We start from the raw sequence: 14,735 nt of genomic DNA on the forward strand, positions 1-14,735 counted from the left end.
ATATATTTTGACTGAGGATTCAAAAGGAAATGAGATTAGCTTAGGAAAATCAGAAATGGCTTCAGAAAGAAGGCTGTGTTTAAAATGGACCTTAAGGATGTGCAAGGTCTCTACAGGCCTAGGGGAAGGAGAACAGCATAAGAAAAGGCATTAGACAGGAGACACAGTGTGTGTTTAGGGACCAGGAGTTCAGTTTGTCTGGACAGCGGGGTACAGATGGACTCCTGGGAGATCAGGTGAGAAACGTATACGGGTTCACCAAGCCAGCCTCTTCTCAGACCTGAAAGTGGACTTATGCACTACAGAACAGACAGGCCAAGACCCTAATTCTCAACGTCATGGCCCTCCAGTAAAATACCCACCTGAGTATTCACTAATCTGAGCACAAGTCCACTGTGTGAGTTGGGCAGTTTGTGTACTACTCAATGTGCCAGCCCAACAGGGGAGTGGGGCAGCCCCTGCTCTCCCCACCAATCTGAATACACTGGTGTGTAGTTTTCCTAAAACACTTTCCACTGACCCCACTTTGTGCCAGAAAGTGTATCTCCAGAGAGCACCTTTTTGCATTTCACACAAAAGCCCAAAATAGGGGGCAACAGCCCTCCTTGGACACTCCCTTCCCTGGTCACACTGCTCTGTTCCTTTCAAGTAAATTCTCTGGAACACCTCTTTGTCTACATCATCCCATTCACACCTCTATAGCTTCACCCATAAGCCCACATGACCCCCTTTATCAAACCTCTCACTTATCTTGGCCAAGTACACACACACATACACACATACGCATACACATACACACACACGCATACCTCTTACAATGACCTTTTTCTTCATTCAGACTGCTCCTGAATCCCAGCCCCTCTTTGAATCCCTCCCTGCCCCACCTCGGCTGGCCCCTTCTTCTGTCTAAATGCATGGCTACCATAACTTCCTCTTCCTTGACCACCCCACAAATGCTTCTCTGATTTTTTCACGTTTGTGTGTTAACTCAGCAGGTCTCTGTCACCTGTGGGTCTTTGCCATGTGCGAAGGCAGCAATGATAACTCACCCAGATTGTAAACTCCCAGAACTAGAAACAAGGCCTATGAATGTATTACTCCCTGGGGTGTCATTAAAAGAAACCCATGTCACTGTTGCTGTTGGTACCTGTGCTTCATTCAACAGGGAAATGGGGTAGCATTAATTCATTGAGTCCATTAATTCAACAGATATACACTGAACATTTACTGTAAGCCAAGCACTGGCAATAAAACAGTCAAGAAGATGTGGTCCTTCTCCTTGGAAAAGATGTTTATTTAATTAAGATTTTTTTGTATATCTACTATGTGCCAGGCATTGTACTAGACTCTGGAGTTATAGAAGTGGGACACAATCCCTGTGATGAAGGGACAGACAAGTAAAGACGACAATCACAATACGGGTGCTGCATACTAAGAACAAGGACTACCCCGAGTGCTGTGGGGACTCAGAAAGCATACCTGGCCCACCTCACAGTCTCAAGGGAGAGACATTCATTCAATCAGTCCTTTAATAGTTACCCATTGCCTACTATGTGCCAGATGCTGTTCAAGGTGCTGAAGTGATGAAGTCCTTCCCCATGAAGCCTAAAAATTCCAGTAGGAGAGACAGACAATAAACAAATAAGTAGCTATAGACCATGCTAGATGATGATAAGTGCTTTGGAGAAAAATAAAGGGGGGGGGGCATAGGGAATACCAGGGTCACAGTTGGGGAGTGAGGGTCCTTGTTTTGTATAGATTGGTTGGGAAAGGCTTCGCTGAGATAACACTTGAGATACTTGAAGAAAATGAAAGACCTAGCCATGTGGTTATCTGGAGGATGACTGTACTAGACAGGGGAACAAGTGCAAAGAGCCTGGGATACAGGCTGCTTAGACTGTTCAGGAAAGAGCAAATCAACCAGTAAGGCTGGGGCCATGTGAGCTAGGCATGTGTGTTAAGGAAGGAGGTCCATGAGGAGGTAGAGGTGTGGAGCAGGACAAGGCCTTACAACTGGTGAAAGGGCTGTGGCTGTTAACGCTGAGTAAGATGGGGAACCACTGAAGGGCTTTAACAGGGCAGGGGGCAGGGGTGACAAGATCTGACTTTCATTTTAAAAGACCCACTCTGGCTGTGGTATGGGGAATTGCCAAAAGGTGGCAAGGGTGGAAGCAGAGAGACCAGACGGGAGGCTACTGCAAACATCCACGTGAAATGATACTGGCTTGGTGTGGCGGTGGAGGTGGGGCGGTAGAAGCAGTGAGCCTGCCTGCAAGCAGACAAGAGCGTGTGTTAAATGCTCAAATGGATGCCTGTGTATTGTACAAAGTGTGGTGGAAGCACAGAGGTGGGAGTGATGGGCCCAGTGCAAAATGGCATGGTGAGGGAAGCTTTCACAGAGGGGACATTGGAGCTGGCTCTGGGGAATGCATTCACCAGACAGAATGTGGGTATGTGACCCAGAGGCAGAGAGAGAGGAAGAAGCGGGAAGAAGAAGAGAGAGACGGAGAATGTGTGCATGCATGTGTGTTTACACTGGGAGGGCTAAACAAAAACCCCTCGATCATGAATGAACTGGCATTTTGAGGAACAGCATATAGCTCAGCATAGCCAGCTCAGAACACTACCACTTGACGGGAGAGGAGGGACAGGAGCCAGGAAGAAATTTGGAGCCCATTGTGAAAGGCCCCTATAGCCATGCTAAGAGCTTACATCTCATCCTGTGGGCAAAGGGAAGTCATCAAGGGTCTTGAAGCAGATAGGTGATTGCCTCACAGCTACTAAGGCCATCCTTCTAAGCTACTGACTCATTTATTCTAAAACTGTCAAGAATCCCCCACCCCACTCCAGTATCCTTCCTGGAGCATATCCCAATCATTGCATTTACTCTAAGGCTCTTGTATTGTATTGCATTGCATTATATTATAGTGTGTTATAATTTCTGTGTGTGAGTGTATGTATGATTCACCCTCTAATCTGTGGGAAGCAGAGGTCAGGGGCCACACATAAGTCATCTCTACATGATCAGCACCTAGAACATGTTCTGGTATGTTTAATAAATGATTGATTGCTGGATAGAGGGATGGATGGATGGAGTGAGTTCTGGTAATGAGCAATGAAAATGAGAAAGCCTAGAAATGCTGGATGGAATTGACCGATGACAAAGTCAAGAATAATAAAAGAACCATAAATATTGGTTAATTGCAGATGCATAAAAAGACAGTTCAAGTCGTCTGGGGATGTTTCTTCCTGTGGAATCTCTACATCTCATCCCCTCAGACCATTTACCCTGGAATCAAGGCAAGGGCTACTCAGCGGGCTCTGGACTATGGTGAGTTGATGCTTTCAGAAGCCAGGCTGCAGCCCCCCTACCTGCAGTCTGTAACCCAGACCCAGAAGCTCGTATTGGAGTGTCTCGTGACTAAGACAAGCTTTACTGTGGAGTGATCCAATCCTTACGCAGAAGCTGCTAAGATGGCTGGGAAGAAAATGTTGCCTAAAAAATAATCACCTTGATGAGAGGCATATCCAAACACAGCCGCAATTCTCACACCCTCTCTCCCTCCCACGGGTATACACAATGAGCATCTCAGAGCTCTAAAGAAGAATGCACTATAGGATAGAGGAAAGGAGATTTGAGAGTAAAAATAGCATCTTAGAGCTTCATAAAAGGCTTTATTTCAAAAGGGACTTAGAGTCCCTTAAAATTGTGGGCAAAATTTAATGTGAGTGATGATTGTGCATTTTTCTTGAGAGAGGCTCCATAACGTTTACTAGATGTGCAAAGGAGTCTGAGATGCTGAAAGATTAACAACTCCTTTAGAGGTGTTGATAAACACAACGGAGAGAAAAATGTTGGATTGAGATTGTCCTTGGGCTAAGTTGAGGTAGGGGCAGATTGTGCAGAGGGAAACAACTGCAAAATCAAAGTATACGGGCCTCTTTTTCGCCTGTAAATTTTTGCCTAAGATGAGCTGAATGTAGAGTGATAGATCTCTCCTGTTCCTCCTTAACTAAAGCAGTCAACCCAAGCACCACTGGTCTAACCACAAAATACCTAAGTGTAACCAAGAAATGCCTCTCCTACTATACCAGAAAAGCAATAAAGGAAGGGAGGGAGGGAGGAGGGAAGGAAGGGAGGGAGAAAGGAGGGAAGGAAGGAAGGAAAGAAGGGAAAGAGGGAGGGAGGAGGGAAGGAAGGGAGGGAGAAAGGAAGGAAGGAAGGAAAGAAGGTAAGGAGGGAGGGAGGGAGGAAGGAAGGAATGAAGGGAAGGAAGGAATGAAGAAAGGAAGGAAAGAAGGAAGGAAGGAAGGTAGGATAGAAGGAACGAATGGAGGGAGGGAGGAAGGAAGGGAGGAGGGAAGGGAAAAAGGAAAGATTGGTTTTTGGGCAACTCCTTGTCCTTCCCCCAGTACCTCATCTGGCACAGCGGTTCTAAAATTGATCCCTCTTGCACAACTGTTATGTGAACCGTGATGTGTGTAGAAATACATACCAGAAATGTATGTGTGTGTGTATCCGTGTGTATATATCTATAAGCGTGTATATCTTGTTACTGTGCTGATGTGCATAGACATACATATCAAAAATAGATAGCTTGTACCAGTATTAAAGTTGTGAGAACAGTTTATTCCACCCTCAAAGTCAGAGCCGTTGAAGAGCAGATCTGAAGTCAGTCCACATGGATATGAATCTCAGTTTTGCCCGTTTCCTCTTTACACGGCCTTGGGCAAGTGGGTTTTCTCACCTGGAAAATGGGAGTGATGATAATAATGGTGCCTACCTCTAGTGTGATGTGAGAATCAAATGAGGTCATCTGTGGAAATAGAGCATGGGGTGGTGGAGAAGGACAGGCTTTGAAGTCAGAACCATTTCTTGAGTGTCTACCATGGCCAGGCTCTTCGAAATGTGCTTTATGGGCCCTAGGTTGATTTAATTCCAACAACAACCCTACCAAGAAGGTGTAATAATTTTACAGAGGAGAAATCTGAGTCTAAGATGGACTAAACTAAATTTCCCAAGTCACACACCACTAAGGGGCCAAGGCAAGATATGAACTCAGATCTGCTCTGCTGGATCTCAAAACCTTTGCTCTGTCCTCTGTGCCGCATTCTTTCAAGCCCTGGAAAATGAAACTCACTAGCTCTGGGGTCTTGGACAGGTTAGTGAACCTCTCTGAGCCTGAGCTGCCCCCTCTGTGAAAGAAGGATAATAACACCTATGTTCTTGGGTTGCTGTGAGGATCAAAAGAGAGAATGTGTGTACAGTGTAGACGGTCTTGGCATATACAGGCATTCAATACAAATTAACTATTATTAGTTTTATCTCATCAGTTATTTATGCCCCCACATTTTTCCTATCACACTGTCCTGTGATAACATTCTTTAGTCCTGGCCACGTAATGAAAATCTCTCATGCCCTTAGCTCTGGGGTCTTGGGCAATTCCGTTAGCCTCTCTGAGGACCAGTGTTTTCACCTGTAAAGCAAGGACAATAATACTCACTTTGTAGGACTGCTGTTTTCTAAGTATCTAAGAGCGTGTCTTACTCAATAAATTTCACTTGTATGTTGAATGATATTACACCATTATCATCTTTGTTATTATCAATAAACACTTTCTTTGGTTCCTTCACAGGCGTTCAAGCTGGAATGCAGATGATTGAGCAAATGGTCAAAGAAAAAGACATCCCAGATTTAAAGGGTACTGAATCTCTTGAATTTCTGAAGGTTGATTATGTGAACTACAATTTTTCAAAGTAAGTAAAAGAGAAGAACATTGTCAGCAGTGAAATTAATCTTTAAAATCTCAGAGTTCTGGATATGCCGCCAGGTGTTCTGGTGTAATACCAGGACCTTCAGAGAAGAAGTTACCAATGTCTGGTGAGAGGCTTATCATATAAATGACCCAAGAAATAGGGGTCATGGAGTTGATAAAGTGTGTGGCATTTGGGTCAGAACACCTGGGTCCAAGTTAGATCTCTACTGCACACTAGTTGTGTGCACCTGGCGAATCTCCTCGGAGTCTCAATGTCCTTGCCTCATTCGTAAATGAGAATTCCAATTCAACACAGATGTCAGGTGAGGCCACCTTACCCCTTGAATTCTAAATGAAATTCTTGTTCATTTCATTGCCTCCCTCACCCCCATAAACCTAGACTCAGAATTCAACCACAGTCTCAAAAATAAATCTGCTCTCATCAAGTCTTTTCTTATTTTAGTGAAGTTTAGTCAAGATTTCGGAGGTCATAGGAATGGGTCACGGGACACATGGCCTTCTGCCTTCTTGCTGTCTAGACCTTCTCTCCTTCTCTGGAGCAAAAGTTTCTTCCCCTGGTCTCATGCATGGCTGTTCCACCCACTCCTGGGTGCCAAGGAATCTTCCTTTATACTCTAAATGCTTTTCAAAGTAATTTCCCAACCAACAAACTTCTCTTCCTAAGAAGAATTCTGGTGGCAGCTGTAATCTTTTCTACCATGTTACAGTAATAAAATCAAAAGTCAAAATCAGTAAAAAGTAAAAATCAGATGATATAATAAATTTGAAGTTACTTTATAAAACCGAAACTGCTGTACAAGTGTTAGTTGATACCCAGAATGATGGCATAAGGACATCATTGTCAGAACAATGGAATTGCCACGTTAATTCAGATCCTTGTTTCACCCAGCCCAGAGTTTTGAGATTCTGTGAATTAGGAATAAAGTTCAGTTGAATATAACATAAAGTTACAATGGCTTAGATGTAATAAAGGTTCATTTTTGTCTCACAAATAAGAAGCTCAAAGGAAACAGTAGAGGAATCCTATGGAAGCCCCACTGTTTCATCGCATCCAGCCTTTTTATATTTTTCTGCTCTACCATCCTTAGCTCTGGCTTCTATTCTCAGGGTTACCTCAAGGTCCATTATGGCCGCTGCAGCTCAGCCTTCAAATCCATGTTTCAGGCTCTTGGAAGAAGGAAGAGGCAAGGGTAAAGGGCTCTTATAAGCTGAGTTAGTCTCCTCTTCTCTCCTCCTAAATCTCCCCCCTAATTATGTTCTGCCTATACAGTAATGGGCAGAACTTAGTCATAGGGCCACATTTATTAGCAAGGGAGACTGGGAAATTAGTTTTCCAACCAGACAACTTTGTCATCCCAAACAAATTCAAGAATGTTTAGGAAAGAAGAAGAGGAAATGGATGTTCAGACAGCAACTGGCAACCTCCGCCTTTGTTGCCTATAAGAGTCCCAGAAGAAGTGTAGGGAGAAGATGTCTTTGTCCATCTTGAGCTCAATCTTAAAGGTTAGCAGAGAGTCAAGCTTTCATAAGGAATTCTCTGTGATTTACAATTTGCCCTAATGCTTTGTCAATCCACTGATAATCCCCTGCTACTCCAACCCTTTGGAGCTATAATTTCCCTGCTGTCAAGGATAACATCCTATAAAACCAAGAGTTTTTTTGTGGGGAAAGAGGGATGGTGATCTAGCGAAAGTTCCTGGCAGGCTCTAGTCTGTAATAAAGTCAGCCGTTCAACAAGTATTTATTGAGCACCTACTATGTACTAAGGCTTTGTTCTAGGGAATGTTGTGTCCCTTGCCCTTAATGTCCAGTGAGAGAAATGGACATTAAATATATATTTACAAAGTTAATCATTTAATTACAATGATTATAATGCCACAGCAGAAAAATCCAGGGTGAATCATATAATACCAAGTATAGGTGAAGATGAGGAAAAGCAGGTATTCTCATGCATTGCTAGTGGGAGTAGATAAACTGGTACAATAATTTTAGACGTGTGCTGTCCAAACAGTAGTCACTAGCCACATGCAGCTATTGAGCACTTGAAATATGACTTAATTTTTAGTTTTTTTAATTTTAACTTAAAAATTGATAATTCAGTTATTGAAAAACTTTCAAATATGCTTGGAATAATCTGAGTATGTAAGTTTACTTTTTCAATTGAAAATATTATTGAATCTAAATATGGTCAAGTATTTCTGATGAAAATTCAATGTCCAGACTGAGTTGTATCATGAGTGTAAAATACATACTATATTTTAAAGACTTAATTTGGAAAAGGAAAATAGAATATCTTGTTAATAATTTTTATACTGATAACATGTTGAAATGATACCATTTTAGATATATTGAGTTAAGTAAACAATATTAATAAAATTACTTTCACTTGTTGCCGGCCCTGTGGCTTGGTGGTTAAGTGCGCGCGCTGCGATGCTGGTGGCCCGGGTTCGGATCCCGGGTGCGCATCGAGGCACCACTTCTCCGTCCATCCTGAGGCCGTGTCCCACATACAGCAACTAGAAGGATGTGCAGCTATGACATACAACTATCTACTGGGGCTTTGGGGGGAAAAAAATAAAATAAATAAAAATCTTTATAAAAAAAATAAAAATAAAAATAAGCCAGAAAGAGAAAGGCAAACACTGTATGATCTCACTCATATGTGGAATATAAACCAACACATGGACAGAGAAAACTGGACTGTGGTTACCAGGGCAGTGGGGGTGGGGGGTGGGCACAAGGGGTGAAGGGAGTCATATATGTGGTGATGGACAAACAAAAATGTACAACCCAAAATTTCACAATGTTAGAAACCATTAAAACATCAATAAAAAAAAAATTACTTTCACTTGTTTCTTTTCCCTTTTTTTAATGTGGTTACCAGAAAATTTTAAATTATGTTTGTGGCTCACATTGTATGTCTAGTGGACAGTACTATTTTAGAAGGTGATTTACAAAGATCTTTTTTGTTCATGCATGGCCTTTGACCCAACAATTCCACATCTCAGCATCCTCCCTAGAGAAACATGTATGTAAAAAACATGAGGATGTTCACTGTGGCATTGTTTATAACACAGAAATACTGGAAACAACATAGATGTCCATCAACAAAGGAATGATTTGTTTTAAATGATACATCCACAGCTTAGAATACTCTGCAGCAGTTACAGAGAATGGGTTAGACCTATATGTATCAAAATGAAAATATTTCCGAGATATGTTACATGAATCTCTACCATCCTCTTCCCACAGTGGGACTCGGGATCTATGACAGAGAACAGATATGAAAGGATGCAAAATAGGAGAAATAGCAAATAATCATTTCTTACCAGCTATCACATTTATGTTTTAAATTTTTCCTAATCTTAGTTCATAACATTGCCTTTCTCTTGTGCAACAATTATACACAGATGATCTCATTCTGTCTTCCCAAACTGCCCATGAGTAACACTTCCTCTCAGTGATTGACTGAAAGAGGTTAGTGTCTTACCCAAGTTATACAGGTAGCAGAACACTTGGCTCAAAGTCGAGTGCCCTTTGCACAATATATGAAGTGGCATAGCCTAGTGGTTAAGAACACAGTCTGAAAACAGGTTGATGAGGGGTCCAAGTCTGGTTCTACCACTCATATATGACTTCAGCTAATTTTCTTATCTTCTCATCTCTGAATTGTAGATTGCAAAAATAGCGACAGCCTCGTAGGATTATTGCGAGGGTTAAAATGAGCTAATGCACGTGAAGTGCTTACCACAGTGTCTGGCAGGCAGTAATCGCTCATCGATGTTCATAATGATAACTTATCATAATGCACGTGGCCATCTACCTATGTAGATTATATGCAGCCCACTGCCTCCTAGTTACCTGTTTGACAGATCAGAGAGTCCTAGGGGGGTTAACGCTCTAAAATCAGTTTCTCAACTAAGGAAGATACTGTCCACATAGAGAGCATTTGGGAAAAGGAGGAAGACAGCCTTTCGATTGTCCCAATGATCGGAGGGAGGGGCACTACTGGCATTTAGTTGGCACATATGCCAAATATCCTGCAATGTGTGTAACAGACTTCTACAAAAAGTAGTTGTCCCAGCCAAAGTACTAATGTCCCCCTATTTAGAAACAATGCAACAGCTGAAGGAAAAAATAATAATGGCAATGTTGTACCTCTTTTTGTCTTTAAAGAAACTAAAGAAGTGGATTGATTACTTTGCAAATTTGTGTCTAAAATTGCTCATTTCCCCCTCAACTAGACAATGGTCTTTCTGCCAAGGGTTTGAGGGGAATTAGAAGGCAGTGCCCAGAGGCACCACTGCAGATCTGAGGTTCCTTCCTTTATAGGAATTCCCGATTGCCGGTCGGGACTTCTGCAACTGCGTTTCCAACTTTGCCTTACTTAGAGATCTGTCAGAAGAGTTGCACTAACAGCTCTGTTTCTTGTTTTACAGCATAAAAATCAATGCCTTTTCATTTCCGAACACTTCATTAGCCTTTGTGCCTGGGGTGGGAATCAAGGCACTGACCAACCACGGCACTGCCAACATCAGTGCAAATTGGGAAATCAAGTCTCCACTTTTGTGAGTATTCCACTGAAAAGGAAACACTGTTCTGGGGGGAAATGGAGCAAAAATTGAAAGTTTTTGATGTTAGACTTCTTCCCTTCAACCATTAACAATCTTTCTTTAGAGCAGTTGTTTTCCAGGAGAGATCTAATTTAGAATATCTCTGCTGGGGATGGGGAGCGGGGATGGAGTTGAAAATCATCCTTCTCTTAAAGGCAGAGCAACTGCGCAAAATGTCATTTACAATTTGCTAAAAGCTAGAAGTCTCTGCCTGTTGGAGGAACGGACCTGTGCTCAACATTTTAGACTCCCAGTGAGTCACTGTATGATCTTAAGCCAGTTGTTCAACACACTTCCCCATCTGTAGGGGCAACTGATAGGAAATGGAGCCTTTCCACCTCACAAGGGGGTTGGAGGATGTTAATCAGCTTGAGCCCAGTTCTCCCCCTTCCAAAAGGCCTTTGCGCCCTCCTTTAGAAAAGAGAGATCTGGGCCGACCCCGTGGCTTGGCGGTTAAGTGCGCACGCTCCGCTGCTGGCAGCCCAGGTTCGGATCCCGGGCGCGCACCGACGCACTGCTTCTCCGGCCATGCTGAGGCCGCGTCCCACATACAGCAACTAGAAGGCTGTGCAACTATGACATACAACTACCTACTGGGGCTTTGGGGGAAAAAATAAATAAATAAAATTTAAAAAAAAAGAAGAAAAGAGGGATCAAATTCAAGGTATGCCTACAGACCACCTACTATGTGCAAGTCACTGTCCTGGGTGTAGTGTTTAGGTCTGCCTTGGTTGGTGCCCCAGAATAACACATTCACTCATCTACTTGGTCATTCACCAACCATTGTGCCTACTGTGTACCATTTATCCCCAACACAAGAACTCTTGTATAGAGAAATGACATATTCTTCTATAAGTAACACAGATTCATGTATCCATTCATTTCTTCACTGACTCATCAGCCATATATTGAGTGCTTGTTCTGTGTCAGGCCACGAGGTAAGTCCTGGGGACATGGAGGTGAATAACACACACTCCACTCCCTCAAGAAGTTCACAGACTACATCTGAGTGTCACTTCCCCATCTATGCTCCTCCCAACTAAAGTGTGGCCAACTTCACCCCCATGTTCTTTCTCCAAACAAGCATCGTATATATATACACGGATGCTCAACCACCACGGGGGGCCAGCGCACTCAGGATGAAGTAAGGTCCCTAAAGCTGTCTCCATTCACATATCAATGACTTCATTTGTTTATTCAGAGTAGGTTCATTTAGCACCTACTCTGCTGCTACCTGTTGTAGGTGCCAGAAATCCAAAGGTGACAAAGTTCCTGCCCTCCAGGAGCTTAGAGTTTCTGGGTCATCAGAGAAATGATCCATCCTACCCCCGTCAAGGCCTGGATAACCTTGCACTTCTTCCCTCAACAGCCAAGACACAGGAGGAGCTGATCTGTATCTCTCTGGGGTCTACTTCACCGGCATCGTTATCCTGGCCCGAAATGATTTTGGTCGCCCAACCCTGAAGCTCCAAGACTGCTACGCCCAAGTGAGCCACGCCCACGTCTCATTTTCTGGAGAACTCAAGTGAGTGAGAGTACCGTGGTGGGCTGTGGCTAGTCTGGGGCTGGATTCTCGGGCAGCGCCTAGGGGAGGTTTATAACTGGCAGATATGGTCCCTGAGTAAGCCCTTTTTTTGGCTTTTTTTTTTCTAGAGTCCTGTATAACTCCTTTGCTGAGCCCATGGAGAAACCCATTTTAAAGAACTTAAATAAAATAGTAAGTCTTTGGAGGTTACACAATGATGTTAAAATGCCATCAACAGCAGTTCTGCCATGCTTTAATTAAGTCTTAGGTAATCAATCTTTATGGAGCACCTACTGTGTGCTAGGCACCATCCAAGGCACTTTCACATACATTATCCTTTGCAACTTAATGACAGTTTCTCAAGTGCCTGCTGTGTGCCAAATACTGTGGTAGGTGCTGGGGATGCAGAAATAAATAAAGCAGCATTCCCTCCCTCCAGTGCTCACCACAGGGTGGCCAAACATCAAGAAGAGTTTATTTCTTGTGTACCTACTGCATGCCCAGCACTAGGCTAGGGTCTGCTGGGAATATGAAAAAGGAATAAACTTATCTTTTTAGCAAAACCAGACTCAAGCTTGTGAAACAATAACTGAATGAGTACTTGAATTTAGTACACAGTTACATGATCATTAGATTAAACCGAAGGGGTTCAGAGAAATGGAAAAATTACATAAACAGAGCCTAGAAGTATCCTGGGAGATGTTTTTTAGAGGATGCAGGACGTGAACCAGGCCTTGAAGTATAGGTAGGATTTGGATAGATAAGGAATGAAGAAGAAGAAAGGCTATTTCCAGCCAATAGAAACAGTATACATTAAGATGGCCTCTGATGCTACAAGTATCTCGATTCCAGAAGTCAGTGTTTGAGGAAGGGGAAAGGTGGAATTAGCTGTGTGCTCTCTCCAGTCCTGAGCATACCTTCCCTGAACTCTTTACTCATATTTTGGGAGAGACAAGGAGAGGGATAAGGAGGACTGGAAAAGAAGGAGATTCCTTTCTGGAAAAGAGGAGCAGGGATGGTGTCTGGCCATCCCCATCCCCCTCATGCTCAGCTCAGTGCACTATGTGCTTAACGAATGTCAGTGAGGAAATCAACACGCAAAGACATCAAGCAGCTCATTCAACGAGGTCGCCCAGCTGGTCAGGGGACTCTGAAGCTTCATAGGCTTTCTCCATCCTCACCTGACTGGTGCTGAGTGCAAGCAAATGTGAGTCTTAAAGAATGACTGGGAAATAGTGCTGTCACCTTCAAGGACCCTACACTTGATATTTCCTTTTTTCGAAACGAGGCACGATTCTTTGGCCTCTGACAAGAAGCCAATAGGATAGTTAAGTTTTCCTGGAGTTTATATATGACTTAGAGATCACAGACTTTGCTTCTAGGATTCCCTCTGTGCTGGTGGAAAATGAAAAGAGTGCTCAGACCAAGCTGTCTAGCTGTGTCAGACCAGATTTCAAATCCTAGTGATGTAACTCCTGGCAACTCGCTTAACGTCTCTAAGCTTCGGTTTTCCCGTCTACAGATAGGGGACAGTAGTGCCTACCTCTCAGGGCTGTGGTGAGGATGAAATGGGGTTAAAACAACAACAGCTAACATTTACTGAATGCTGCCTATGCGCTGGGCAATTTTACACAGATTACCTCAATTTCTACTCACAACAACCTGATGCGGTAGATACAATTGTCATCCCCACGTTGCAGATGAGGAAACTGAGGTCAGAGTACAAGTAACTTGCCAAGGGATTCAACCTCAGGCAGCCAGGCCCCTGAGCCTCTGCTAGTAACCACCGTACTGGGTGCTTAGCACACGCCTGGCACACAGCAGGCCCATCCATGTTGGTACTCTTCCTCCTTCCTAAAGATGTGCTTGAGTCTGATTCAAGATTGATTTTCTAATTCCAAAGGGGGTTCTGATCTAAATAGATGTCTGATCTAATGGGATCTCAAACCAGCCCAGCAGGAAAGTAAAGGCCCCAGCTCTAACCACTCCCAGGAGGGCATGGCACTGCCGACAAAGGAGATGGGAGGTGGCCGCATCCCTGCAGTCAGGAAAGGCACAGCCATTTGGCAGCAGGTTCCTCAGGTGTGACAGCACCAGCATGGACTGGGGCACATGTCCTGTCGTGCCACAAGGAGGAAAGCCAAGGACTCACTCTTTTATGGGGCTAACTGGGTGTAGTCCCGGTTGCTATGAAGTTTAGCAATGACATGCCACCCATACATACATAACTTGAGGCCTATAGGCATCAACTAATTTAAGAGAAAGGCTTGATGACCAAAAGGAGAATGTCTCCTAACCAGAAGGCTTTTGTTGGCAGGGTCCAGACCCAGAAATAGAGGTTTCCAGTACAATATGATAACACGCATTTTTTTTTTTTTAATTCCTTTTATGGCCAGCTCTGTCCCATTATCACAAGTGAGGTGGAAGCACTGAATGCCAATCTCAGCGTGCTGGAGGGTGAGTCCTGGAACTGTCACTTCTGGATGGTCCTCTTCCACCTTCAAACTCTGGTGCTCTCCAGGTTTGCTTTTCAAGGCAGTATGGCTCCAGCTCTTCAGTCTGCTTCACGCTCTGCAAACCAAAGCCATGGGGAGGTGTGTGGGAGGACACAGCCTGTGTGTAGAGCTCGCCCTTTCCTACTGCTAATCAACTGCACTGCAGGAGGGGTGGCTTCCGGAGACTACATGTAGGTCAGAGAATTAAACTCTCATGAGCTTTAATCCCGGCTCTGGCACTAAATCCATCCTCTTCAGAATGATTAAAGCTAGTCTTAACCAAGGTATCCACTGGTTCTAATGCCCTCAGTGGCTCCTCACAGTC

General features: G+C 43.7%; 1 protein-coding gene across 1 annotated transcript in view; it reads left to right on the forward strand.

The window, feature by feature from the left end:
- BPIFC (BPI fold containing family C) overlaps nt 1-14,735 on the forward strand; it is a 52,433-nt gene that overhangs the window by 15,863 nt on the left and 21,835 nt on the right. Inside the window, exons 4-9 of the mRNA XM_004418074.3 lie at nt 3,208-3,331; nt 5,637-5,757; nt 10,217-10,345; nt 11,760-11,915; nt 12,044-12,107; nt 14,312-14,372. Of these exons, the coding sequence (XP_004418131.2) occupies nt 3,208-3,331; nt 5,637-5,757; nt 10,217-10,345; nt 11,760-11,915; nt 12,044-12,107; nt 14,312-14,372 (655 nt within the window). The remainder of the gene's footprint in view (nt 1-3,207; nt 3,332-5,636; nt 5,758-10,216; nt 10,346-11,759; nt 11,916-12,043; nt 12,108-14,311; nt 14,373-14,735) is intronic.

The sequence above is a fragment of the Ceratotherium simum genome, chromosome 25 (genome assembly GCF_057802395.1).
Source record: "Ceratotherium simum simum isolate JZ-2026a chromosome 25, ASM5780239v1, whole genome shotgun sequence".
Classification (NCBI taxonomy): Eukaryota; Metazoa; Chordata; class Mammalia; order Perissodactyla; family Rhinocerotidae; genus Ceratotherium; species Ceratotherium simum.